Source organism: Microtus oregoni, unplaced genomic scaffold (assembly GCF_018167655.1).
Source record: "Microtus oregoni isolate MIOR12 unplaced genomic scaffold, Mior012 000010F_ref0000083, whole genome shotgun sequence".
NCBI lineage: Eukaryota > Metazoa > Chordata > Mammalia > Rodentia > Cricetidae > Microtus > Microtus oregoni.
This window is the reverse complement of record NW_024543069.1, coordinates 15968002-15995805: the sequence shown is the minus strand read 5'-3', so window position 1 is coordinate 15995805 and position 27804 is coordinate 15968002. Positions and strand designations below refer to the sequence as shown.

The 27804-nt window shown below is 42.1% G+C and overlaps 1 protein-coding gene and 1 non-coding gene across 13 annotated transcripts in view; one reads left to right on the top strand and one right to left on the bottom strand.

The window, feature by feature from the left end:
* Nucleotides 1-27804, bottom strand: part of Plch1 (phospholipase C eta 1) — a 192137-nt gene that overhangs the window by 61801 nt on the left and 102532 nt on the right. For all 12 annotated transcript variants that reach the window (XM_041659099.1, XM_041659098.1, XM_041659101.1 and 9 more), the window contains 5 exons: nt 24730-24876; nt 22338-22581; nt 14878-15007; nt 10744-10914; nt 932-1025 (listed from right to left, as the gene is read on the bottom strand). In XM_041659099.1, coding sequence (XP_041515033.1) covers nt 932-1025; nt 10744-10914; nt 14878-15007; nt 22338-22581; nt 24730-24876 — 786 coding nt within the window. The remainder of the gene's footprint in view (nt 1-931; nt 1026-10743; nt 10915-14877; nt 15008-22337; nt 22582-24729; nt 24877-27804) is intronic.
* Nucleotides 12786-12892, top strand: LOC121453084. Its single transcript, XR_005974959.1, has one exon. It is a non-coding gene; the product is annotated as a U6 spliceosomal RNA (small nuclear RNA).

The window sequence follows — 27804 nt, the reverse complement described above, 5'->3', positions numbered from 1 at the left end:
AATTCTCTTCCGCCCCTGGAAATAAGTTTGCAGCATAAAGATTCTTCATCAAGTCATGTGTGGTGTTATGCGCCTGACTGCTTGAGACCAGAAGTTCAACATGAGGAATCTAGTGAACACCAGTCTCTTACACACCACACACGCATGCACACATGCATGCATGCACACACATGCACACACAATATGTCTACACTGATACTGGTAGCTGGGGAATACTGGAACTCAGCTATCAATTGTGACTCTGCCTGTTCTTAGGGGCATCTTAGAGATTCCCAATACTCTTCAGTTAAAATTATCTCTTCTACTTGGGAAATCGCACAGCCTATCATTTATTTCTCTGCATATTGTTAAAGGCATGCAGCTTATGCACACTGTGACTATATTTATACCATATTATTTATGTATAAATCCTCGGAGCTAGATTCTGAGTGCACATTGTGAGTAAATGACGTCATTTCTGTTGGTCTTCCTTTCTCTAGCTGTAAACTGAGGTGGCGCTGGGGACAAGGCTTCCATGTGTAACAGTCTCCAAAATGTTACCAATTGGGAAAAACAAATAGATTTTTAACATTTTATTTTTAAAAAGTCTATTTTCAAATCACAACTTTTGTAGATTCTTTGTTTGGGGGCCAAATTTCTCTTCCTGCAATCATCAGGACATGCCGATTTCTAAAAAGAAAGATTATCCATTTGAGCAAGATCCAAATATTTCTTGGCATTCATCACACAATGGTAGCTTAAGGAGTACTGCAAAAGTAAGGAGAAACCAAAACCATAGATTTGGCTTTGCACAAAAATGTATGTCTTTGGGCTTTATCTTAATCACCTAAAAGCCCATGAATATTTTCCAATTTTGCTTCCTAGAAACTGTAGTAAAATTTAATGTAGTGGATGGGAGACACAGAGAAATGCAATTAAGACTTCTGGTTACCTTCAATACCGAGGACATTTTTCACTTTGTTTTCTTCAGAAACTTCAAACTTCTTTATGATGTCAAGACAATAGTCCACTGTCACGTTACTCATCTAAGGAAAGCAGAACAGAGAGAACGCACCGGCAACTTCATGAGCTGTGTCCCCCTACAATGCAGCAAGATGGGCTGACTAGGACCCCTCGCTTGGCATGCCCCCTTTGAGTAAAGCCCATAATCATGACCACACCACCAGGAAATATGATTAAGTACACAGAACTGCAATGTCTCTAAGGAGCTCCAGGGATCCAGAAAGCAGTGAGCTTGCCTACTATAAGCAAGACTTAGCACATGTAACCTAAACGGTAATTTCTCATAATATAAAAAGAACCACACCACGGCCAGGCATGGGGGTGCACATCTTTAATTCCGGCAGTTGGGAGGCAGAGACTGGCTGATCTTTGTGAGTTCGAGGCCAGCCTGGTCTACAGAGTGAGTTCCAGGATAGCTAGAATTACACAGAGAAACCCTGTCTCAAAAAACCAAAAAAGGAAGGAGGAAGGAAGGAAGGGAGGGAGGGAGGGAGGGAGGGAGGGAGGGAGGAAGGGAAGGAAGGAAGGAAGGAAGGAAGGAAGGAAGGAAAAGAAACCACACTGGTAAATTTGGTTCACTTTGTAATTATTTGCATATGAAGGCATTTGTTCTGCGGTGCAGAGGCCTCAGGTAAACCACCAGGAACCCACGAGATCTAAAGCAAAGCACAAACAACAAGCCACCCATCATTCTACGGTAGAGGTGATGGTAGATAAGCAGAGAACTCATTATCACCTCAAGACACAAGGCAGAAGTAGATTTTTTTTTTAAATCATACTTGAAAATAAGTTCACTAAATTAATGAAAATATTAGTAAAGGCTTCACAAAACTAAGAGATTTCTACAAATAACTTTCGACCAATTACCGTGTGCCGTAAGGACTGCCTGTTTAAACTCTACTAATGAGAGCCGAAGTTAAAGAGTGAATCTGCTCCCATCCTGCCCCATGATCTTCTCATTTAAGAAGCGGCATCTCAATGGCATGACATTTTCCATTTCTAAGCCTCTCTTTACGATGCCTTTTACATTTGCATATCAATATCATGCAAAATAGTTATTACAACCTATTTTATTTTTTAAATATTTATTTGTTTATTATGTATACAATATTCTGTCTGTGTATATGCCTGCAGGCCAGAAGTGGGTACCAGACCCCATTACAGATGGTTGGTGAGCCACCATGTGGTTGCTGGGAATTGAACTCAGGACCTTTGGAAGAGCAGGCAATGCTCTTAACCTCTGAGCCATCTCTCCAGCCCCAACCTATTTTATTTTTAAATGTGTACATTGTGCACAGGTGTCTGCCATAGACGCCTTGAGTGTGTGGAGTCCTGAGTCAATGTGTGCTGTTGATGAGGCATGGTTATGTCAAGGACTCCAAAGACCCTAGGAAAATTCCAGTGCTTTCCTTGGCTGGGCTCAAAGAAACGGCAAAGCCTTCCTCTGGGGTCTGAGTGCTGGTGTTGACAGTGTGTGTGAAGATGTCCACTTTCTCTTCCTAGATATTTGTAACCTTAAGATGACAGAAACTGCTCCTATTAAGATTAGCTAAAACTATCTCCTTGATCCAGCTTTACACCATAGACACTTCCTTCTTGACGATCTGTATTAGTAACTTTGCCTCCTTGTTCAGCAATAAATAATAACCCCACCTCCTTGTTCAAATGTATATAATAAACACACTGAGCTTCCAAGGGCTGAGGCTCTCCATCGGAATGTCCAGTCCACCATCTCCAGCTAGTTCTTCATGTCTGTGTCCATATCTGTGTCTGTGTGTCTCCTTTCTTCCTCCCTCACTGCTCCAGTTCAGGCCTGCCCCTGGACCCATGCAGGGACCTGGAAGCCTGCAGGGGCTGAAAGAGGGAGTCAGATCCTCTACAGCTGAAGTTACAGATAGCGATAAGCCACCCGACGTGAGGACTAGAAACAGAATTCTGGTTGTGCTAGAGTCATATGGATTCTTCGTCTCCGAGCCATCTCTCCAGCCTGTACAATTGTCATCCAAACTTAGTGTTTTCTATCTCAGTTTACTGAGGAGAAAACCCATGCAGAGAATAGCTAAGCAGTGTCACCAAAGTCCCCAAACTGTAAGAAGCAGGGACCAAGATACAAATTTGGACTTCCTGGGCTTTAAGTCTAAACATTTTGCTTTCTTATGGATCTAATCCCTTGATGTTTTTTTCTTCATTTCTACTAAAATATTTGAAGGATGTAGCTGGAATTTATGAATTTTTGAAGGTGTTACAATTTTAAGCCAGTTACTAGAATCTGGCTTCTTGCATGATTTCAAACTGGACTCTATTCTGCTCTGTTAACTACTCTATTTTAAAATCATTTAGAAGAGAAAAAGCCCTCACCTATAATTAGGTAAATAAATTTACCTATAATTAGGTAAATACACACAATACAGATGAGTTAGAGAAACCAGCAATGAATCTGTAAAAATGATCCACGTTCCAACCCTGCTTATCTTCCCAGTAAGTGAAATCTCAAGACAGAGTCAATGGACTGAATGATTACATTTCTCATGGTCACGAGTCCCTAGCACATCAAACACAACCCTGAGATAAAATTTGCAAATTTTAATATTGCTGAACTTATTTTTATTCAAATAACTCAACCCATTATTGAGAAAGTCAAAATCGCAGTGTTTAAGACTAAATACAATTCCCTTTTATGTATCCAGAATCCACAGGCAACAAAGCTAATACTTATATTTCTTTTGGCGTGGACCCCCACACTCCTCTTTGTGTTTACACTGTTTTTTCATTTTATACACTTACCTGTTGACCTATTATGTTAAACATTATGCAAGCTTCATATACTATAAGCTTTTTTGAGTCAACAAAGCTTTCCAATTTTGCTGGTCATCCCACTGTGCACCCACATAATGCTTACTAAATAATCTGTTGTTTAAATTATTCCAGCTATGCAAGCACCGAACACTAGAGAATACGCTATGTGGGAACAGGCTATGCATTCCCAAAGTTTTTTGGCATTATCGATTACTGCAGTCTCTACTGATTGAGTCGTAATAAGTCTACCACAAATAATTCCCATGATTTTAATGGCTCCTTGGTATATTGTTTTCGCATAGCAGAAAGGCAAGAAATGCCCTCTGAATTTCATTGTCCCCTCTTAAATTCAGTGCCTTGTCTGATTGTCTGATTCAGAGCTTTGATGAGCTTCTGCCTCATCTTCACTGTGTGATAATCACAGCCGAGCTCGATGGAGGTCAAATGTCTGCCTTTTGCAGGTGTTTTGTACAGACTCGGTGATTTTTCTTCCACACACACACTTTTTTTTTTTTGACAGTTTAGTGCAGCAGAATGCTCTCGGTTGGAATTGTCACTCCTGGTTTCTCCACTTCCAAGTAGCTTTGAGGAAGTCCTGAGGTGGTGCTCATGCCAAGCCTGCTTACACATCCTGCCTCAGCTCAACTCAGTTAGCTTCAGCCTTCTCTATACTCACGTTAGTTTTACAATAATGAGTTTGAGCTGTAGCTGAGTGGCTCATCTTTCATAGTGTCATGGCCCTCAACTGGCTTCTCTAGAGATTCATCTCTTTTTATTGCTTGATAATTCCCTCCCATTTACTCACCGTTTTCTATTTTCGGTTCTGTCTGCTCTGTTTCCTCCATTTTATAAACCTTCCATTGTGGTTACCACTCTACTCTTTAAGCTTCTCTGACCTCTTTTCCCCTTCTGAATCTTTTCTCCTTGTGCCTCGTTCTCAGTTCACGGCTGTAATTTTCTTAATCTGATGACATTAACAACCATTTTCTGATGTTTCCTTCTACCTGTATGGCCTCTATTCTACTTCCACCAAGCTTCTTGTTTCTATTTATTTCCTTGTTTGTGATAGTACAGAATTTCCTCAAATACATGGTTGGCCTTGGCAGTCTTAAGGTTTGAGGGTTTAAGATGGGGTAACTGTACAAGCTAGAGAAGTAGCAAACGATCACTGGGGAAGGAGGAAAAAGAGTGTTCCATTCTCTAAAGGGGAACAGTAGAACACAGGTGAGTGGGGAAAAGGGAAAAACAGAAGGGAGAATTTACTGGGGAGGGGGATGGGATGATAAAATAAGGGTGAGGGAGAAAATGACGCTGAGGATCTTGAAAATTATTTAAAGCACATTTAAATCCAAGTCAATAATAAGTTGGGACAGAAGATCATGAGCAAAGCTGATTCCTGGCTTCACTATAAGATTCTTGGGTCATGCTACTGTATTTGATTTCTGATAGAAGTTAATATCTTAGGATCCCCCGCCATACACACACTTTGGGTTGTTATGTTAGATCTCTAAGGCTACTACACAACAAGCTGGTGACTTTAAACAACAGAAACTTATTCTGCCATGGTCATGAAAGGTAGAAGTTCGGAACCAAGGTATCAGCAGGATTAGCTCCCCTGAAGTCTCTGAGGGCGAGCCTGTCCCTACCTCCTTTTGTGTCAGAAAATGCCAAGCTTCCCTTTTATGAGAAGTATGGCCGTCTGAATCTCCTTCTTATGGCCTTCTTCCCATGTCCTTCCTCCTTCCTATGGCCTTCTTCCCATGTCTTCTCCTTCCTATGACCTTCCCATGTCCTTCCTCCTTCCTATGGCCTTCTTCCCGTGTCCTTCCTCAAAACTTTCGAACATTTTCTGTATATGTTTTCTTATAGCTATTTTGTGTTCTTTTTTCTATAGCTACTTCTTTAGGACAAATGACCAAAGGTAAAATGGATTAAAGTTTATTGATAAATTCTGAATAGTTTCAGACTTGCAAAACTGCTGTACTGAATAATTAGACCAATTACAGGCTAAAGTAGATACCATGGTTGTTAATGTTCACTAAATCAATGGGTTAAAATAATAATCTTTTGGCTTAATTTTAGACTTCTTTATTACTAGTAAGGGCAGAGTATTTCCAGGTGCAATGACCCCAAAAGCTTTTTCCAATGAAGGAAACTCAGTATTTTTTTTCTGTGTCACAAATATTTCCCTACCTTGTGATTCAATTATGTAGTGCTTGAAATATCAAACCTTAAAATATCTATGCATTAAAATGTTCCTTTGCGGTTTCTGTCTCTTGAGGTACAGTAATATAGATAGATTGGATTAGATAGATGATAGATAGATAGATAAACAGATGGATAGATAATAGACAGACAGACATTGTTTCAAGCCCTACCCAAATGTCAATAGCTTCAAGCTAATTTTGAAATTAAAGTAGGTACAGATCTACCAGAGAAGACTTCACATAGCACTGGCTTCCATTTCCCCCAAACCAGAACATTCACTGGCAGAATTTTAGCATAACCTGAGAAGAGGAAGAAATGCATGCCCATCAGCGAGCGATATGCACTACTGACATTCAAATGGGCTGGAGTGATTCCACCAGCCTAGATGAAGTTAGAGTCACTAGATTTATGCATTTTAATTTTAATTCTTCACATTACTGCACTTCTGAATATCTCAGTTACATTCAAGACCAAGCTTACACTTGACATTGTGAGGTGGGAAGAGTGGGTACCAGTTGCCCTTCGCATGAAAAGGGAGGCAAGGTTGAAAATCAGGAAGAACGAGGATGAATAGATAAAGTACTACCAGGAGAAAAAGGGTAGTACTTCCAAGCTGGACAAATCAAACGACTGAATTCTTGCAGAAAGCCAACCAAGATGCTTAGGCATCGACTAGAGTCTGGGTGCAGGTAACAGGCTGATGAGCTACAGGGTTGAGCATGGGAATCCTGGCTAAGAAAACAACATGATTTTTTATAAAAGCACCTTATTAAAAATAAGGCTGAGAGACAAAAATTTGGGAGCAGGAGGGGTAGAAGGAAGGGGAAAAGGGGGGTTGAGGAGAACTTGAGGGAATGGGATAGTCGAGTTGGAAAAAGGACAGATATGAGGGCAAGGAAAGAGATATCTTGATTGAGGGAGCCATTATGGAGTTAGCAAGAAACCTGGCTCTAGAAAAATGCCCAAGAACCCACAGGGATGGCCCCAGCTAAGACCCTAAGCAATAGAGGAGAGGGTGTCTGAACTGACCTTACCCTGTAGTCAGACTGATGATTATCTTAAATATCACCATAGAACCTTCATCCAACAACAGACGGGAACAGAGGCAATGACCCACATCAGAGCAACGGACTGAGCTCCCAAGATCCAGTTGAAGAGTGGAAGGAGTGAGCATATGAGCAAGGAATTCAAGACCATGAGGTGGTCATCCACTGAGACAGTTTGCTTGAGCTAATGGTAGTTCACCAACGCCAACTGGACTGGGAGTGAATGAGCATGGGAACAACCAAGCCCCTCTGAAGGGGGTTGACAGCTGGGGCAGACTGAGGGGCCACTGATAGTGACACTGGGATGTGTCTCTGCTTGCATATACTGGCTTCATGGGATCCTATTCTCTTTGGATATAAACCTTGCTCAACCTATATATAGCAGGGAGGACCTTGGACTTTCCACAGGGCGGGGTGCATGGCACTCCCTTAGGGTTGGAGGGGGAGGGGGAGGGTCTACGGAGGGAGGCAACTGGGAGGAGGGGAGGGAGTGGAAATTTGGATTTTTTTTAAAGTAATAATTAGAAAAAAAAAGGCTGAGAAAATTGCCTGCCTATTAGGAGGGCTCAGAGAAACCTGTTTAACATCATCAAGGAGCTGGTTTTAAGCTGTTCCCCTGACTCTCCTTCAGGTCCAGTCATTCAAAAGAGTGGCTCACAGAGGGCCAGTGCCGTCCCTCCAGTTATCTATATATAATAAATGACAGCTCAGAAATATACAAACAAAAGAACTGCACAGAAGTGGAGTGGCTGTAGAGACCTATGGTCTCTCCGGACATACTCCCTTCACAGCACCTGAGTGTGTTCATTAAGCCTTGTGCCCCAGGGCATTTTATTTATGGAGGGTCTATGATAGAAGTACTACGGTACAGTCTGACGATATCACTGACCAAAGTTACCGATTTAATCCCCAGCTCCCTCTCCCTTCCCTATGCTCACAGCCTCTCAACACATGGTTGCAACTATTCAGAGGTCCAATAAATTCAGATCTGAAGGGGACTGGCTCGCTGAAGTAACAAAGTGATCCAATCACTCAGGAAGTTGTAAGGGTTTTAAAGGCTCCGTATCAAGTTCAGGGGACAAGGACCACATACCAAATTACTGTTGTTATTGTTATCCTCATCATCATCATTATCATCATTTTATTACATCATGGCCAATGTGGGAGTGATGAGGCAAAGGAGAACCTAGAAGAAAATTCTAGTTGTATATAAGTGGTGTGATTCAGGACTGGCTACCCTAACACATAGCATCTCAGAACGTGAGGAAACAGTACCTGCAGGAAGGTGTCTCTGACTCCCCCCAGCTCTTTTCCCTTTAAGCAGGTGTTTACCCCTGGGAAGAACTTTCTGGATCCCCCCGCCCTGAGTTAGGGTGCAATACTAACATTCAGAAGATGCCCTCCCTATACACCCAGAGAAGGAAGGAGCCAAAGGCAGATAACCAGAGGAATCTGAACAAACGGGTCTTGCCAAGCTTCTCCTCTGCTCCTACAGCATGGCATCACAGTCTTTCCGCCAATCACGTTTCCCCATGTCTGCATGTCTGTCCATGTGTCAAAAGACCTGACATAAAACATACACAGGTATTCTTATTTCTTTATATAATTGTTTCCTTATTAAGTCTTCTCTATGTCATGAAAATTTATCACAGAAATCTCTGGGTTTTTTTTCTTCTTAAAATGCTTTTAATATCATCAAGTTTGTGCAAAGGGTAAAAAAAAATTCTATTCTCTATGGAACTGTAAAACCTAGTACGTGTGCGAGTATCTGCTCACTTGTAATCCTACATAGGCACCATGGAAATGACCAAATCTGTGCAATTAAGGAAACATGACCATTTACTGAACAGTTCATAGAAGATATTAACTAAAAACAACTATTTCCATTCTTACCTTGATCCTGCCAGGGCAACATATTTCATATGTTGAGCGTGCTGGCTAATTTTATATCAACTTGACACAAGCTAAAGTCATCTGAGATGGGGAAAACTCAACTGAAAAAAAAAAAAGCCTGCAAAGATCCATCTGCAGGCAGGCAAGTCTGTAGGGTATTTATTTATTTATTTTCCTTTGTTTGTTTGGTTGGTTGGTTTTGGTTTTTTGAGACAGGGCTTCTCAGTAGCTTTGGAACCTGACCTGAAACTAGCTCTTGTAGACCAGGCTGGCCTCGAACTCACAGAGAGCCACCTGCCTCTGTGGATCTGACACCTCTGACCTCTGTGGTTACAGGTGGTGTGAGAACCGAATATGGGTGCTAGGAATCAAACTCGGGGCCTCTGGAAAATCAGCCAGTGTTCATAACCATGGACTCATCTCTCTAGCCCCGCAAAGATACTTTTAAAGGAAGCAATGATTCAGGAAAGCAATACGACAGCATTATTTTTTAATTCATAATTAGTTTTATAAGCTTAAGAAGGGAAAACCTTAAAAATACGCTACTTTTCTCAGCCACACGAGAACCCTGCCCCAACACAACAAAAACAAAGCGTGTTGGTTCACTTCTTGGCATTCTTTAATTTTATCATAGACTCTGAAAGTTATAAAGTATCAAGAAAGAGCTCTTTTATTTTCAGAAATCTAAGGGTACATTTTGCACATTCCCGAAACTTAGCACGATGTCTTAGAAATGGACTTTGAGTTCACACATGGCAATGAATTCAACTGAAATGTCACAAGTCCGAGTGTCCACCTGTCTTTGAGATGTATACATACAACCCATTTATTTCTCCACTGTACTAAGAAATGGAGTTTAAAGAATTCTAAGACAGCCATATAAAAAATTAAACTTGTTGAACATAAATCGGTCTATATTATGTTTAAAATTTAATGTTCTCCTTTCAGTAGATTTAGGAATCCCTACCCTAGGCAAGGCCTAATTTACTAACCTTTGTATATAATTAGATGCAACTTCCTATCTGAACTATTAGTGTTCACAGTGTGATCTAAGAATTATGTCATAGTTAATAAAACACAACTATACTATGATTAAAGATCAATTTATATTTTACTAATACTAACTTATACTGACATAAATGAATAAAAGCTCAAATTTATAGTGTTACTAATGCCTCCACAGTATAAAGAAAATATTACCAGTGAGTCCAAAATGAAATGAGTTAACTTTCATTTCTCTGTAGGCAAATACACATATCTATATTCAACACAGACAAAATAAAAAGTCATCTATGCTAGGTTTCAGCTTGTCACTGTCCTTCAAAGCTACTACATAGGTGTTTCAAATGACCCATTGGTATGATCTTGATAGCCTACTTCTCAGGGCTGTTCATCAGTGAATCCTGCATGTAGCATACACCCACGCCCACTAACCAGCAGACGCCCACTCTCACGCACCAGCGTGCACACCCCATCCCCACTAACCAGCAGACGCCCACTCTCACGCACCAGCGTGCACACCCCATCCCCACTAACCAGCAGACGCCCACTCTCACGCACCAGCGTGCACACCCCATCCCCACTAACCAGCAGACGCCCACTCTCACGCACCAGCGTGCACACCCCATCCCCACTAACCAGCAGACGCCCACTCTCACGCACCAGCGTGCACACCCCATCCCCACTAACCAGCAGACGCCCACTCTCACGCACCAGCGTGCACACCCCATCCCCACTAACCAGCAGACGCCCACTCTCACGCACCAGCGTGCACACCCCATCCCGCAGCCAATGGTACCTTTTGCTCAATCTTCAGAAACTGAGCCAGCTCCTCCACTGTCAGGTGCTCCTTCTTGTCGCTGTAGCTCAAGAGCAGCAAATAAAGGTCTCTCCTCAAAGACATCATTTTGTAAAACACGCAGAATTCTTCAAATGTCAGAGTTCCCTGATTCTCGTCTGTGTCAGCTTCCTGGACAAAATATAGAAAGGCGGATTGGAAACAGCGAGGAATTCAGAACAAGAAAGGGACATTTACCATAAAAGGGCCAACACATAAATCACGAAAATACATTTTTAAGCACACAGGGAATATTATAAAAAACAATATTAGGCAATCAAGAAAGCTTCAACAAATTGTAATCAACATTACATAAACCAATTTCTTTGACCATAGTATGTCAAATTAAGTATATAAATTAAGAGAAAAATCTTAAAGCAGAACAGTAAAATAATGCTTCTAAATAGAAAAGTAAACACTTAAATGGAACAACTCTAATTCAAATCTATATGACACTGAGGCTGGAGAGGTGGCTCAGGGGTTATGAGCACAGCACTGGCTGTTCTTGCAGAGGACCCAGGTTCAGTTCTAAGCACCTACATGGCAGACTACAACTATTTGTAACTCCTATTTCAGGAGATGCAGTGCCCTCTTCTGGCTTTCTTCGGTACTGCACAAACAAGGTACCATCCATGCACACAGGCAAAGCACAATTTTTTTTTAATTAAGCTCAATTTTTTTAAGACAGACACACATCAAATCCCAGCATCAGAAATATAAATTACAAGCAAACAAGCAAACAGTAAAACGTTGATGATACAGTTAAACCTTTAAAGCAAAGCTTGAAGCTCAATTTTTAAGAAAGCGTTATTTGGAAACAAAACCTAAACTGCCTGTAATTTCTACCTCCCGGAGGATAAAGCAGATGGATGGTTAGTTGGAGGGCTGCGTGGACTGCATAAAGAGACCTTGTCTCAAAGACAAGATAAAACAAAAAAGCTAGTTATTCAACTAAAGAGCTAAAAAGAATGAAGCCAAGGAAAACTATAAGCAAAACCAAAGGGCAATGATAGTTTTTTTAGTGCTATCTTTAAAAGTAAGCAAGGAAGCCAACAGCTGATCTTTGAAGACACCAATCAACAAGGCACTTTGAGCACAAAGGATGAAGGGCAAGAGAGAGGCAGTGTTTCGAAGCCCAGCATAGACACTCGTCTCTCACTTGCTTCAGAACTGTAATGTCATTCCTCCCTAAGACAACCTTTCCGATGACCCATGACAGCTCTGGGATCTTGCAGCCACCAGAGCCATGCTACTATCTAACTTTTTCTTCCCAGGAAAAGTCCGAACATCTCACGCAGGTAGATGTCTGCCTTATTTTTCCCCAATGATTATTGCACAAGAACTGTCCACCACGGATCCTGAGCTGGGCTGAGTGGGTCATCAGACTGCCAGGGTGATGGAGGAAGGTCATTGGTTAAATAAAAAGAAACTGCTTGGCCCTCATTGGTTAGAAGATAGGTGGGAGGAGTAAACAGAACAGAACGCTGGGAGGAAGAGGAAGTGAGCTCAGACTCCACAGTTCTCCTCTCGGGGGCAGACGCCTCAGAGAGACGCCATGCCCCGCTCCAGGGATGAAGCTCCGACCCAGGATGGACATAGGCTAGAATCTCCCCGGTAAGCGCACCTTGGGGTGCTACACACAGATGATTAGAAATGGGCTAAATTAATATGTGAGAATTAGCCTAGAAGAGAATGGGCCAAGCAATGTTTCAATGAATACAGTTTGTGTGTTGTTATTTCGGGCATAAGCTAGCCAGGCAGCCGGGGTGCTGGGGACACAGCCCCGCTGCCCTTATTACTACACCAGGGTAGCAAACTGAGCCACCAAGCCGTTTACGGGATGGCGTTCATTCACGGTGAACACAATCGTGAGGAAACCAAAGCTGTTAGGAAGGGAGTGGTGCTCGGAAGCCCTGGGTTTGGGGAAGAACACTCGGCTGTGAAACACACTTCAATACAGCCTTGAGAGGCGAAACACTCATGAAAATTTTGCTTATGTGCTCATGCTCGCTTCAGGGGCACATATGCTAAAAACGGAACCATGCAGAAGATTAGCACGGCCTCTGAGCAACGACAACATGCAGATTAGCATAAAGCATTCCAAATTTTTAAGAAAACTTTTGCTTAATGCTAACTTTAGGTTAATTAAGTGCGCACAAAAATAGTTAAGCCTTGTACGGTCTCTCTGTGAAGCTGATTACTCCTATCTTGTCATTTTAAATGTGCATGTGGATTTTTGATAAACGGTTTTGATATATGGGGCATAATGAAGAGTCCTTGCATCTAAGAGATTGAGTATAGCGTTCACTTTTCTGTTATAGTTTTAAATTGGTGCACTTACTCCTGCCAGGCATGAGCATATGCACCTTAATCCCAGCATTCAGGAGGCAGAGGCAGGCAGCTCTATGTGAGTTCTGGGCCAGTCTGATCTACATGGTGAGTTCCCGGTCAGCCAGAACTGCATAGTGAGTCCCTGTTCTTTAAGTGTGCGTTTGTGTTAAATCCTATTAAGCAGATATATTTAAGATTTCACCTTATAGATACTAAAATATTCCAAAATCCAAAAAATAAAATCTTAAATCCAAAATACTTTTGGACTCAAGAATTTCACATGAGAGTACTTAATCTATTTGGAAACTCCTGAATCTTGCATTCCCAATATAAGCCTTTCTTTGCAGACTCCTGATAGACTCAGGACCCAGGTGGACATATTTCACATATAGCAGGCATATGTATCTGGTCATTTTCTGTCTTAACACATTTTAAAATCTGAGAGCCTAAAAAGAGACTCTGAATTCTCTTTTAAACCTGTCTCACCACATATACAGTGGCTTACTATCCCAAAATAAGGGGCTGAGGCAGAAGGAGCTCTAAATTCTGAGCCAGCCTGGCCACATAGTATGACCCCGTCTCAGGGTTTATAAAATCATAAGGACATAGAAAAGAAACGACTTGGGGCCACAAGGGTACAAGCTGTGATGGGGGCAAAGAGGGGAGAGAATCAACCAAAGTATGCATGAAAATGCCATAATGCAACCTGCCATATCTGCCGATTTTAAAAAGTAACCATTTAATAAATAACAAACTTGTCTGATGAATTTACATTTTCTAGTTTTCCTGTGTTTCACTCCTTCCTCTTTTCCTTTTAAGCTCATGTTGTCCTCCTGCGCAGTGGAACCAAACACCCCCAGTCCAAACCATCCCTAAACAGGAGTGTCTCCTAAGCAGGACCACCTGAGGGGATCAGAGAAGGAAGCAAGCATCTGGCTTCCATTTGCTGTTGGAACGCATGGCCCTGCTAGGAGCAGCGAGTGGTCAAAGAGCAAAAGCTCCAAACACAGAACATTTTACCTTTCTATGTTTATTATATATCTAAGATATAGACTTAATCACACAGAACTAAAAGTCTTTATAAAACATGGATTCTGCATATGATTTATCTACAAATCAGTACCATTTTGTAATTTAACTTCTGATCATTACCAATAGTGCAGTCTGGTCTCTGCCCAACACTGCTCATTCCCAAGTACAGCCCAGCTAGATGCTGCAGAATCAATTCCAGACCAGGATCTCCCTCAAGGATTGAGAGGAAAATGCATCTTGTCTCACACACCAAGAGAGGTTTGAACTCTGATGCCTTAGCACTTCTAAGCCTCGTGTGTTTTCTGAAACAAGAGACAACTCTTGGGGCTCCTGACAGCCATGTTCTTCTCCTGCTACTTGGTCTTTACTGTAACCCTCACCACAGCCCCGCAGCCCTGAGGCGGGCAGATGAAACATTCTCATCCCTTCAGAAGTACTTGACCAAGTTCACGCCACAGCTCAAGTACCAGGGAAAGTGTTTATAATACTAGCTCTCTGGAAACAGCAACGGCAAAGAAGTATTCCAGGGGGATGAAACCCAATGCTTCTTAAGTTTGAGAAGAATTTTTCCTTTGATGAGACATCTCATTTTTCCTTTGATGAGACATCTCTTTATCGAAGGAAAACGAAAACAGCGTGGAGCAAGTAAGACCAGCTTCTCACGACATAAAAGATTTTAATGTGCTAATTATAGCAGTCATTGCTGTGTTTTTACCAAAGGTGACCACATACCTGAAACATTTGTCTGACTTTTCTCCGGGGCAGATTGACATTTAGTTTATGCATCAACTGGTGAATCTCTTCGATGTTCAATAAGCCGTCGCCATTCTTATCAGCCTCCTCAAAGGTCTGCTTCACCCACGTGCAGAAAGGTCAAAGAAAAGTTTTCATCGAAATCAGAACTGCTCTCCCATTGAACGTCATGGGGACACAATCAGCAACACAGAATCAAGAGAAATGCTTTGGAGGAGACCCTGCGGTGCACAGGCTTTGCTGAGCTCTTGATAAACAGCAATAACAGAGGAGAAGGGGGGTGCGCACGTTGGGGGCACCCTCCCCTGCAAAACCTGAGGCATGCCAGACTGCTGAAAGGTGTAATGCAAACAGTCTTGCTAATCGAAATTAAAAATCAAGCTTTTTGCTAAAAAAAAAAAAAAGCACTGTATTCCAGCAGCCGTAAAGACAGCTACACCACTGGGTCCACTTTCCTTAGCCTCCATAGACAACACGAGTATATGAATTCACATGTTATCCTTTTTCCCGTGTCCTGACTTGCTGTGGGGGCACATTCTGCTCCTTCAGCCAATAGCCTTTAAGATATCAGCCCACTTGGGTGTGGTCCCTTTTGCTTTAAAATGCAGTGGTGCGCTCTCTTGCTTCCGGCTCCCGCTCTGGCTGCTAGATTCCGCTCCTGTTTGCTCAGAGGGCTGTTGTCTAGGGCAGTGATCTGTAAGTTTTCCCCTTAAATAAATAACCCTTTTATTAATCATAATTCCAAACTGGTATGGGATTGTTTTGTGACTTACACCTTCACTGACTTCATCTTCTCAATAATTTTGCTCAAGCACCAAGGGATGGAGGTCCTCATTTGTGAGATGCAGAGACAGCACCCAGCAGGAATAGCCTCGTGTTAATGGTCTAGCTCTCTGTCCAAAGATCTCATTAGGATGAAATTTCAAATATAACCAATCTGGCCTTTATCTTCTCCTGTGCCCTCTCCCTTAGTATGGCTTTTGTTTTTGTCATTCTTCCAGTCAAGAGCTCCACTCTCTTTTCTGTCTCTTACTCTTCTATTTTAAAGATGAGGCCATCTGGTTGACCCTCAGCATCGCCGGGAAAGAGAGAGTCTTTGGTGAGAACAGGAAGGAGACTGTAGTCTCATCCTAATCCCATGACTTTTACAATCTGACCTGGCATCCATGTTCTGTGCACATTAGGCTGTTTCTAGCCCACACTCCTCCTTTATCACCGGTATGATAGTGGTCTCCTACCAACTGCAAACTTCTAATCATAGTAAGCTCAGGTGTGAGACTCGGTGGTGAGACTATGAAGCCAAGTTTCAATATAAAGGATTCATATCATGTGTATTGAGACTTACAGAATCCTCAAATAAGTGAGCAGATTGAATATATGCATGAAAAATTCCCAATTAATGCACAGCATTTTAATATAACATATTTTAAGGATGGTATGCATGCATAGAATATTAAATTGAGCTTCAAAACTTAAAGGAAATTGGAGACGAACAGAATGAAAGTAACTTTAAAAAAAAAAAATGAATCCAGAGAATCAAACGCAGAGAAAGGGAGAAGTTTAAAAAACCAAGAAATGACTGGGCTAGAGAGAAGGCTCAGCAATTAAAAGTACTAGCTGCTCTCCTAAACAACCCAGGTTCAAATCCCAACACCCACAAGGAGGCTCACGGCCACCATAACTCTAGCTCCAGAAGATGCCCTCTTCCAGCCTCTATAGGCAACAGGCATACATGGAGAAAAAAAAAAAACACCGTACACATAAAATAAATATAAATTAAAATAAAAGAAAACCAAACAAGAAGTGGGAGAATAGAAGTGAAATGAGTGGATAATATCACCTTACCAAGCAGGTAACAAGACAAAAATGCCTTCCCCTGCCTCAAAATATCAACCAACCTCCCAGTGGCAGCAAAACACACTTAGATTTCCTCTGTGAGTCAAATTATGACTGTGAAAGATTACTGCCTTAGAGAGTAAAAGGCATATATGTGTGTGAGTGAATGAATGAATGAATGAATGATGAACACAACAGACCCCATTAACTTACACAATTTACAGGTGCTAAGTACCAGAAACTTAAAAAACCAAACTAACAACAACCAGAGGGTAAAATCTGCTTTCCTTCCAGACTTATTTCACAACAGAAGCAACACAAAAACCCATCTCTTTCCACTTTTTCTTGCAAAGCTCAGTCAGGAGCTCACTGTATATTTTGCCTAAAGGTTAAAAGAGATCAGACTTAGAAGAACAATAAGCAAAGAATTAGAAGGATGATCAGGTACTAGTACATGTTTTTTGTTTCCTGTCCACACAGAACCCCTCCCTGTGGAGCTCTCCATCCTTTTTGATTGAACACTCCTCTGTGCCCACAACATACTCAGCTAAAGTACAGAGAAGTGAGAAATGGATCCAATGACAACAGCACGTCCATCTTTCTGATCAGACCCTCTAAATGACCCGGGAAGCATGAGCATGACCTGCAGATACAACCTCGCTGGGCTGGGTCTACAAGGCTTCGTGCGTGAGCTGGCCTTGGCATCTGCTTTAGGGGACAGAATGGAGTCAGAACAAGAAATAAACACTGGCCCTGATTCTGCAGATGGCACAGCCCTGTTGCCATGGCTCACTCACGTCACCTCTTGGTGCCTGCTTCTTCCTCTCTGGCTTCAGGAAATCCAACTAGAGAACCCTGAGCCCACGTGCAATTTCCACATTCTATGAAAGGAAGACCCATTATTTCCAGTGACCGTACAACGTAGAAAAGCAGGGGAAAGGTTCCTGTTATCTTCAGGTTGTATTCTATAACCAAGATGTGAGTATCCGGACAACCCCGGACCCGAGGACTCATTACCACACACAACAACAACATTAAGAAGAGCATGTCATTCTACAGAGGAAAAATCAGAGGACAAGGGAAATAAATATTATTATTATGCTTTGTGTTTTCTACGACAAAACCATAGCAGGATGAAAAAAATGGGGTATCATTTCACATTGGGGTGAGAATGGGCAAAGTTTCTGTGAAGCGGCTGACAATCAACCCTCGGTGGACGGCTCATCTCAGTTATGACCACTCCACGCATGGAACAGAAGCCTGATGGGAGGCAGCAGGAGTGTGCACAGCTGTGTCGCCAGTAAGACTTTGCTTGTGCACAGTGAAGTTCAAATTCTAACTTAATTAAATTAACTTAATTAAATATTAAAAACGTTATTATTCTTCTGACTTTTCTTCAACCACTTAAATTGAAGCTCATTCTTAGCTCATAATCCTAGCTAAACCCAGGCAACAAGCTGCATCTCCCCCAAAACCTGAAAGAGTAAAGTTCTCATTTCCAGCACACGTAAGGGGGTGTCTGCAAGTAACAACTTCCTTCAGAGTGTCAGGACGGGGTGAGTGGAGAAAGCAGAGAACAGGCTGGTAGAATTAACGCTCAGGCTATACACCACCACCATCATCTTTGCACGGGGTGGGGGCACTGAGATTTCAGAGTTCATTCCGAAGGAAGAAGGAAGAGACTTGCCAGCTTCACCACTGCAGCGGCAATCAGCCTGTTAACAAAGTGCTTACCCAGTGGTGGGCAATGCTTACATCAATTCCTTTGCCCCGCTACACCCTCCCTGAGCAGGCGCCAGTATTATCGGCACTGACATCCTACAGACATAGGCCACGAGACAAAGGGTAGAATCTACCCAAACCACAATGCCAAACTAAATAATTCATGCCCTAGGTGGATGGATTTTCTCTTTCGGCCACCTGAGATTCATTGTATTTATTATTTATCCAAGAAAGTTTAAGGTCTAAGTGAAGTCTAATCGTGAGCGTCCTGTATCATTTCTCCCTGATTAAACATACATCCAATCGAGAAAGTCAGTCTGTGGCAGGAGAGATGATTCAGTGGGTGAAGGGCTTTGTTGTCAACCTTGGATGACCTCAGTCCAATCCCTGCATCCTACAGAGTAGGAGAGAACTAACTCCCTAACTCCGGCAGGTTTTCCTCTGACCTCCACAGTCACCTTAGTAGGAACACAAACAGTCATGTGTTTCTACTCATACACACAAGGAAATAAATATAGAAAAGAATTAATGCCAGCATAGTATGTAAGACCTTGTCAATTCTGAAGAATAGTATCCCCTGCATCAACCTGCTTTTCACTATTTTTCTTACTATTAATTTCTTCTTCCCTTTTCCTTCCCTTACTGGCACAAACATCAACTCTCTCTAAGTGTCTTACAGGATGGCTTCCTGTACAGTTCTCAGGTGCGCTTCCTTCCCAGGTCACCTGTGTCCAGAATATGAAATGTCTTAGCCACCACACTGACTAATTTGATGACAAACACTTTCAAGTGACAGTAAAGGTAAATGCATTAAGTTTAAAGAAAACGGAAAACCCCACTGTCCAATAAAGCAAGCAGAGGACCCCGCTGTCCCTGCCCACCTCTTACCAGTGTGTCAAGGGTCATGACCCTTACCTATGGGCTAATGGCTCAGGGATGCTCAAGTGGATCCTAATTAACTGGGTGCAGACCGCAGCTTCCAGAACTGATCGCTTCCTTTGTGACCATTGGTTTCCCTTGTTTCATACAGAACCTCGGCTATACTAATGTATCCAAGGGTCACGTGCTCTAATTGTGGTCAGGCACTGACGGGAAAGAGGTGAATCTTGGACCTCATCTAGCCATCCTCAGAGTGCCTGCCTGTCTCTGATGACATAGTCTCCAAATTTCATAACCTCTCTGTGTGCGGCTGGATTTTCTTTCATGTACTTTAAGCCAACATATCACTTACAGGCTAAGCACAAAGTAAACGTGGAAACTCATGTGCTCTCTTCCGCCCAACATCGCAGAACATGTAAGGTGATGAAACAACAGATCCTTCAAGTCTGTTTGCTTTGGAAAAATACAATCATTCTATAGTATATTAAATGTAGTAAAAATTACTATGATTTTTACAAAAATTGACTATTTTTCAGTGCTCAGACTTAGCTTCTAATAAGGCGAATATCACTATATACTTCGCGTTAGCAAAGCATCATGGCCGGCTTCAAGCAGTAATGGCCCTGCAATAGGAATTCTCATCAATAACAAGAGGTTTCTCTGGAGAGACTTCTAGAAAGGTTTTCTGTTTTTCTCCTTTGTCTCATTTGCAACATGAAACTCTGTCCCCCTGGGCAGGACTGTGTTTGACACTTCCCCCTGCCCCCTGCAGATACTACACCTCCTTTGACCAAGAGGTGGCCAGCCAGCTGAGGGACCACACCCACATGTTAGGGAAGCAGATATGGGTCTCTGATGATATCCTAGCCACTGAATTAACCGCACCCTGGAAATGCCCATCTTCGAGCCCTCTTGACGTGAGAAAGCACGTCTTTATCAAAAGCACATCAGCGTGGCTGTTGACGCTTGGACCACAATGGTGTTGCCACTGTTCAACATTGTTGCTTGCTTGGGTTTTTCTTATTTACTCTGTTTCACCAAATGTCAAACCAACAGACCAAGGGAGAAATAGTTAGCCACGTGTTTAAACTCATTCAGGAATCCCACCTGCGCTCATCCGCTTGCTGTGAGGAAAACCTTGTGTCTCACCAGCTCAGCTTCACACAGTTGAAATCACTTCCTGAGCTAACTGGTCCCGTCCACTTCAACAGCCTCCTAAGCATGGATCTATACAGCTAATGAGTTTAAGTTTCTCCACACTCCTGCATATAGTGATGATGGTGGTGGTGATAATGGTAGCAGTGGCAAAGAGAATGAAAGCATTCTCCCTCACAGAAACATGGGCATATATATTTTTAAGACCATCAAAGGCATGAATCAGGGAACCACCAACCTGGACTCGCTGGATACCCTCACTGTACAGGCAGAGGAACTGAGGTCAGAAAGACCACAGGACACAATCAACTCTACCCTAGCAGAAAGGTGTCTTCGAAACAAGTGCATTCATTGTGTGTCTCATCAGCAGGGAAGGACCACAGGAAGGGTTTTCACCAAGAATCAGAAGGGTGGCAAGATACATTCATTGAGGCTATAATGACATGACTGTTTCATTGAAGCTATAATGGCATGAATGTTTGGAGAATAATCAACTGTTTCTGATGGGACTGAATGCCCATTCTACAAGACAAAACTCATGCTTGGTACTGTTAAATGGACCGAGAACCTGTGACTTCCCTATGGAAGAACCAAGTGCTACTATTCTGCTAAGTTGACATGGTATTGAACTTTCTTCTAGATGTCTTTATAGATGAGTGCATTTCTCATCCCCATCAGAGAAGATTCTTTTTGCACGAGGCAGCTATAAATTCAGAGTCCAGCGACTGATCAAAATATGGAGAATGTGGAGCACTCAGTTTTAAATGGGACTCCTATGGCACATCCTCTTCCCCGGAGCCTCTGCTCCCGTTTCAGAAAAGGGAGCGGGAAGATTTTAAGAGCTAGCAAATGATTTGTGAAACAGTGTTTTCCAGGCGTGGCAAGGCCATTGCACACATGCATTCACAATGGCGAGGGCTGAATTACGAGTCCTGTGCAAGACCAAGCCAGCAGAAATGCAAGCACAAATGACGTCCCTATCCACACTGAAGAGCCACTGGTGACTGATGGCTGTGGGAAGGGAGAGAGTGAGATTTCTTCAGATGTGGCCCAAGAAGCTGCCCATGTACCAGTGGATAACCCTGCATGCGAGTCCTCAGTAGCATCACCCAAGGAGCTCAGTGGATTTTAAAAAGGAGTGAATGAAGTTTGGGAAGGGAGTAAGGGGGTATGGAAAGAATGAACAAGTTCATCAACACACATATTCATGTATGAAATTTTCAAAAAGTAAATGTACAAAATGTAATTCCTAAATTTAAAAAAAAAGGAACAGATGGGGACTCTCATTTCTCAAGCACTTTCGAAAGGGTAAGTGGGGTAAGAAGAAATCCCTTCCTCCCTCTAGAGTGCTAACTGCTCAGGGCCCATGCTGTGAGTTCAAAGGGAGAAAACAGCTGAGAGGCAATTGGTATGAATGACATGATTAGAACACCAAAAAGTATTTGCGAAATTCAACTGAAATTATGACAAGCCAGGATTTTCTTATAATCCAAATTAGTACTCCCCCAATTACAGCTCATGAACATCTCACTAAAAAAAATGCAATCATCTCTAATAGGGGCCCTCTCTGATTGTGGAGCTACATTCAATTTTCAGAATTCTGTTTCTGAGCTCTTTGGTTTTACTTATTCATGCCCCGGGAATGAGCGCACAAGGGACAGAGGATAGTTCAAGAGACAGAAAAACAGACAGCAAAGAGAGATGCTTCAGACCTCACAAATATGGAAAAAAGCAAAGTTCACTTTAATTCTCACTTTGTGTACATATCACACACACACACACACACACACACACACAGGGGCACACACAAGTATACAACGCAAACACGGCATTCTAAGAAAGGATATTGGTCATGGGTCCTCTGCCTCTTGGCAAGAGAGTCCTCATCACTGATGCCAGCCATCAGATACTTGAGGCCTGTGATCCAGGTGCGAGCCTCCTCTGGGTTGGAGGTAATGAGGTCCAGGGACTCCATGTGGTTGCCATGGTAGATGGTGAAGCAGCAGCTGGGATCGAAGTTCCCCTCGGCCTGTCTGTGGAAGATTTCAGACTGCCTGCCCTCTGTGACTTTGTAGATGGAATCAATCAGTACTGTAAGAGAAGTAAGACACACAGTTAAATGGCAGGTGAAAACATTTAGCTGTAGTAACTAGGAAACAAGACATGTAAAATTATTGGAAGCATTCTGAAGAATAAAAAAAAACATTGCCGATAAGTAGTACTTTTTAAGACAAAATGTGCAAAATTGGCCTCAAAGAATTTACCTTTTAGGGGCATTCTTGACAATGTCATCCCAAGGCAATCACTCACAGTGTGTTGAGACTTACAGGAAAGAAACAGAGATGCCTATCAAGGCAAGAAGACTAGTAAAAAAGGTGGCTAATAAATAGTTCAAATGTAGTTTACATATTTACATAGGGAAATATGCTCAAACAGAACTGAAAGTTGTTTTGCAAAATATTTAAGATGACCATAGAAAGAAAGTAGTAGAATTTGATGTGACTCACGGGGGAAATATAGGGACGGTGTGGCTTGGAAAAGTGGGAAGGAGGAAGGGAAAGGTAGGCAGAAACCACAGCCCATTGCAAGATTGCTGGCCTGAAATGCTCAAGAGATAGAACAGAGGGAGATGAAGCTGGAGAGGTAGACAAAGGCTAGATCTTAAGGATCAACGGGCAGAGAATCACATAATTCGGGAAGGTTAACAGACAGACACTTAAGGACTGCACCAGAGAAGAACTATTACGTACTATACATGCTGCATGTATATTTTAAGGGAACGATCAGAAATGTTCCATGTCCTACTGACTGCCGTTTACCGTACCCTTCACTCTGCCTCATGGGCTGGGTTCTGGTTGTACTTCGGTATCAACTCATTCCTTGCATGACACACAGAGAAATCATCTGATGTCCAAAGGAAAAATCCTGACAGATCTAAGCCACTAAGAGAAGGTGGAAGAACGGAGAGAGGGAGTCCCTATCTATTTTTAATTAAATTTTTAATTAAATTAATTTTTAAATAATTAATTTTTTTTGTGTGGTACAGAGTAGTTGAAGTCATGTTACTAATGCTTTGATTGCAACATCAGCACCAGGGATAGCAGTGACCAGTGGAGGAAACAGAATAAGAATAGAAACAGCCCACACTTGCTAAGGGCAAAGAGATTTTCGACCAAAGGTATTAACATTCAATGAGAGTGACTGCAGGGAGATCCAACACGAACTTGGTGCTAAATACAGAAGGTATTATAACAATTAATGCCAACACACTCGATAAAGAGATGCCCAGATACCAAGGACAACATCATTGCTGGACATGTCCAGGAGAGCTGGTGTGAAAGAAATTGGTATTTGAATAAATGGCCTGAATAAGAAAGTCATGCTCACCCAACAGCAGTGGGCTGCATCCAATCAGCAAAGAGCCCAGATAGAACAAAAGGGAGAAGATAAAAGTGAATTTTCTCCCTCCTGGAACTGAGACATTCATCTCCTGATATGAAAATATCATGGATTCGGGCCCTTGGACTATGGGACTTGAATCTACAGTACCCAGGGAGCTCAGGCCTTCACCCTAGAACTGAGACTCACACCATCCCTTCCCCTGGTTGCAGGTCTGGAGACTTGGGCTGAGCCGTATTGCTGATTTCTGTGGCTGTCCAGCAGGCAGTGGGCACATACGTTACATCACTGTTTAACCTCCAGAAACACGAGTTATTTCTTTTTATTAATCTCATCTGCCTATGTTTACCGAAGTAGCTATCCGTCTACTAGTTTGTTTCTCTAGAGTAATACTGGTATTACAGAGAGCACAGATAGGAGAAATAAACTGTAACCATTAAACACTGTGGCTAAGTCATGGATTAGTTGATTGTTTGGAGGAATATGCAATAGACTCTGAAGTCCACTGGATTGATAATATTCCTTACCTTTTACAGGAAAAAGTCTCAAGCCATGACACTTGATATCCCAATTAAAATAAAACATGGCAAATCTCCAACATAGGAGAAATATTAGCATTTACAACATTTATGGACAAGAAAGCCTTCATGGTTTTCCAATCCCCAAAGATCATTGTCACTTCTTGTTTTATGATCAGCTGACCCCAACCTTCATATCCACAGATACGAAGCGTCCACAGAGCCTACTCAGCACCTCCCATGTTATTGTCCCTGCATTATCTGCACTATTATGCATTACCCATGTGCCAATCAAAGCAAAGAAATCGAAGGTTGGTTTTACTTTTTGCCTTCTCGCTCTTCCGAGAGGGGCGCCATCGGAGGCGGGTCCGGTGCTCATCCAGGTAGAAGAGGCGAACGAGGCCCTTGGAGCCACGCTTCAGCTTGATCATCTGTGTCCCGGACTGCATTACACTCATGCATCTTTCAACTGCAAGAGATGAGAGCACATTCAGCTGCACACAATGCAAAGGCATAACTGCATGCAACACTTACGGTCAAAAGAACTTCTGATTCATTCCAAGACCCCAAGGATCTGATGACATGTTTGGCAGAGGTAACCTGAAAACAGACTTGTTAAGGAACCTATTCCTCAAGCTTACACCAGTAAATGAGTCTTATGACAAAAGCATTTTTTTTGTGTGTGTTTTTGGGCTAGGAGTCACACTCTGTAGGCTAGGTTGTCCTGGTATTCCCCATGTAGCTTCATGGTGGCCTTAAATTCACAGCGACCATCTTACCTCAGTCTCCTGAGCACTGGGATTACACATATGAGCCATCACATTGGACTTGGATAAGAATTATGGTTGCTGTTGCCATTTTCTGTGCATGTGAAATGAACACTCTAGCCTGGCTCTTTAAAAATAATAAATCCTATTTCCAGATAAATAATGTATTGCTGTTGCACGTAGCTATCTTTTGTTGTCTGTGTAAGACAGATGATAAACTGACACCTGAATTTATATTTCTAAGGCAAGCTTTCACACAGGAAATCCCGTGAGTTTTTATTCAACCAGCTGTATAAAACACCTGTAAAACTGCTCTAAAATGAGACCACAGAAACAGGATTGACCCAAAGCCAGTTGTGAGGGGTGGATGATGATTCCATGTGTATTCCTGTCAGATTTCTGTGTGTTTGAAAAGTCAAATACACGTCTTATGTAATAAAGAAACAAATTTTCACAACTGTTGTTGCATTTGGGCTACTGAGATTTTTCCACATAGAGGAATAACTCAGTACTTTGATTTAGGCAATATTCAAACCACTTATGGGGTACCCTCAAGTTCTTATTTACACCTAGTGTGCCTTGAGTTCAATTTCCCTGTAAGTAGACATCTACTCTGTCCTCCGTTTTCTTTAGAGACACTCCTCATGGATTTTTGTGTATCTTTGGTGGCCTGTCAATCATCTCGCCAAGGAACAGGCAGCTGACTTAAGTTTAGAGCAAATGGACTTTTTCAGAAGAACCTCAAACCTCGAGTGGATGATTGACTAAAATGGCTTTGGTCATTTCAACAACTGAGCTCTGCAGGATGCCCTGATTGGTCTTTCCACGCTGCTACAGATGTCACGTTTCCTGCTCTAAGAATGACAAGAAACTACATCATGCCCTGACTTCTACAAGTTTCCCAATATTCTTCCAAATACTCCTTTTCTTTGTATCAGTCAGAAACAGAGTACTTGACATAGCTAGCTGAATTCTTGCCTTATCGAACACATACTGTTAGTAGCAGATTTTTTTTAAACGATGAAAACAAACTCCAGCAATGTCAAATATGAGCTCTTGGAGGTAGGGAGTAGAGAGTCTTTACTAGGAAAAAATGATGTGATTCAACAGCTTTAGGTTGCATACCAAGATATCCATTAAAGGTATCTTCAACACACCCATGTTAATCTAATGGAACCAAGAAAGTATCACACAAAACTACAGTTTTGGGGGTATATGATAGTGGGAGGAGATGAAGTAAGAGAAATATTGTTTAGGAAAGCTGGCATGGGGGTACAGTAACAGAATATTTGCCTATAACACTTAGATAGACAGGGTGCTGAATTAGATCCTCAAGAGAGAATGGGACAGAAAAAGGAAAGGGGTTAAAAAAAAAAAGATGAGAAAGAAAAGGAAAACCAACACAGAAACGTAAACTGCACACCATAAGGCAAAACACAAAATGTGAGGTTTGGGTCCACAGAAGTCACTAAGTCTACCTGTCATCAAGAGCCATCGTGTATGCCAAAGGAGGCTGAGCTAATTTTTTTTTCTTCGCCAAGACAACTTCTATTTCTCGTGTTTGAGAATTGCACGACCTGGGTTTAGTCTTAAGCTCTCAAGCAGAATTATATTCTTAGTAAGAAGCCTGTTCCATCCAGGATCCACTATGAGCACACAACTAAATTACAACATTTATATCACACCTGGCATCTGAAGAAAAGATATGCATATATTTAAAATTCAGATTTTATAGAACTATTAAAAATTCAAGTAACACAAAAATAAAAAAAACTATTCAAAGTTTTCATAGCATTCCTGTACCCATGTATGTTAGAACTAGGAAATGCAATGAAATCTGCACTGATAAAATACATTCCTTTATTGGACACGTTACCTAGTTATAGTAATCTGGCAGCCCCCAAATCAAATGTTCTTCTATGATGGGGTAGTAAATTTGTAAGGAAACCAAAAGCCAACTCTGCTACCTCCAAGGACAGCCATTGTCGGTAACATGAGGTGTATGCTAAGTAGTGAGTTGTGGCAAACACTTTGCTGATTTGCAAGCAATGATTTGATTTATTTTTTAATACATATGTGTGTTCTTCTGGCTGTAAAGCTACCTCACAGTGCAGAATGATGAAACCTGCCCAAAAGAAGGCTTCATGATGACATTTCAGGTGTAAGAAAATATTTACAAATTACTAGAATATGCATACCAGCTTTAATTTGCTAGACTGGACATGCCCAGGCTTTAAGGCATGGGCGGAACTGTCTCGGCACTGGGGACCTCAGAAAGCTTGTGAGGATGGTTATTTGCTGAAGAACTCACGGTTTGGCTCATGCTCCTCTGTAAGCTTCCTGTTTGTTTGGTCAGGTGACTGTGCTAGTGTGGAAAGAAGGGGCCAGATGGTTGAAGGTGTGGTACTGAAGCACTCTCTGTCTTTGATGGTAGAGAGAGTGGCGCAACCCTAGCAGTGAACGCTAGCAGCAATGCCAGGAATCTTGGGCTGGTACTCTCGAATTCTACCTCGGTTCACGCATTGACCACTTCGTACCAGGCATTAAAAGGACTTTTAATTAATTAATTCACAAGAAGTGGACATTTCAGAGAATCAAGACAAAGCCATCCAGTCAAACCAACCAACACA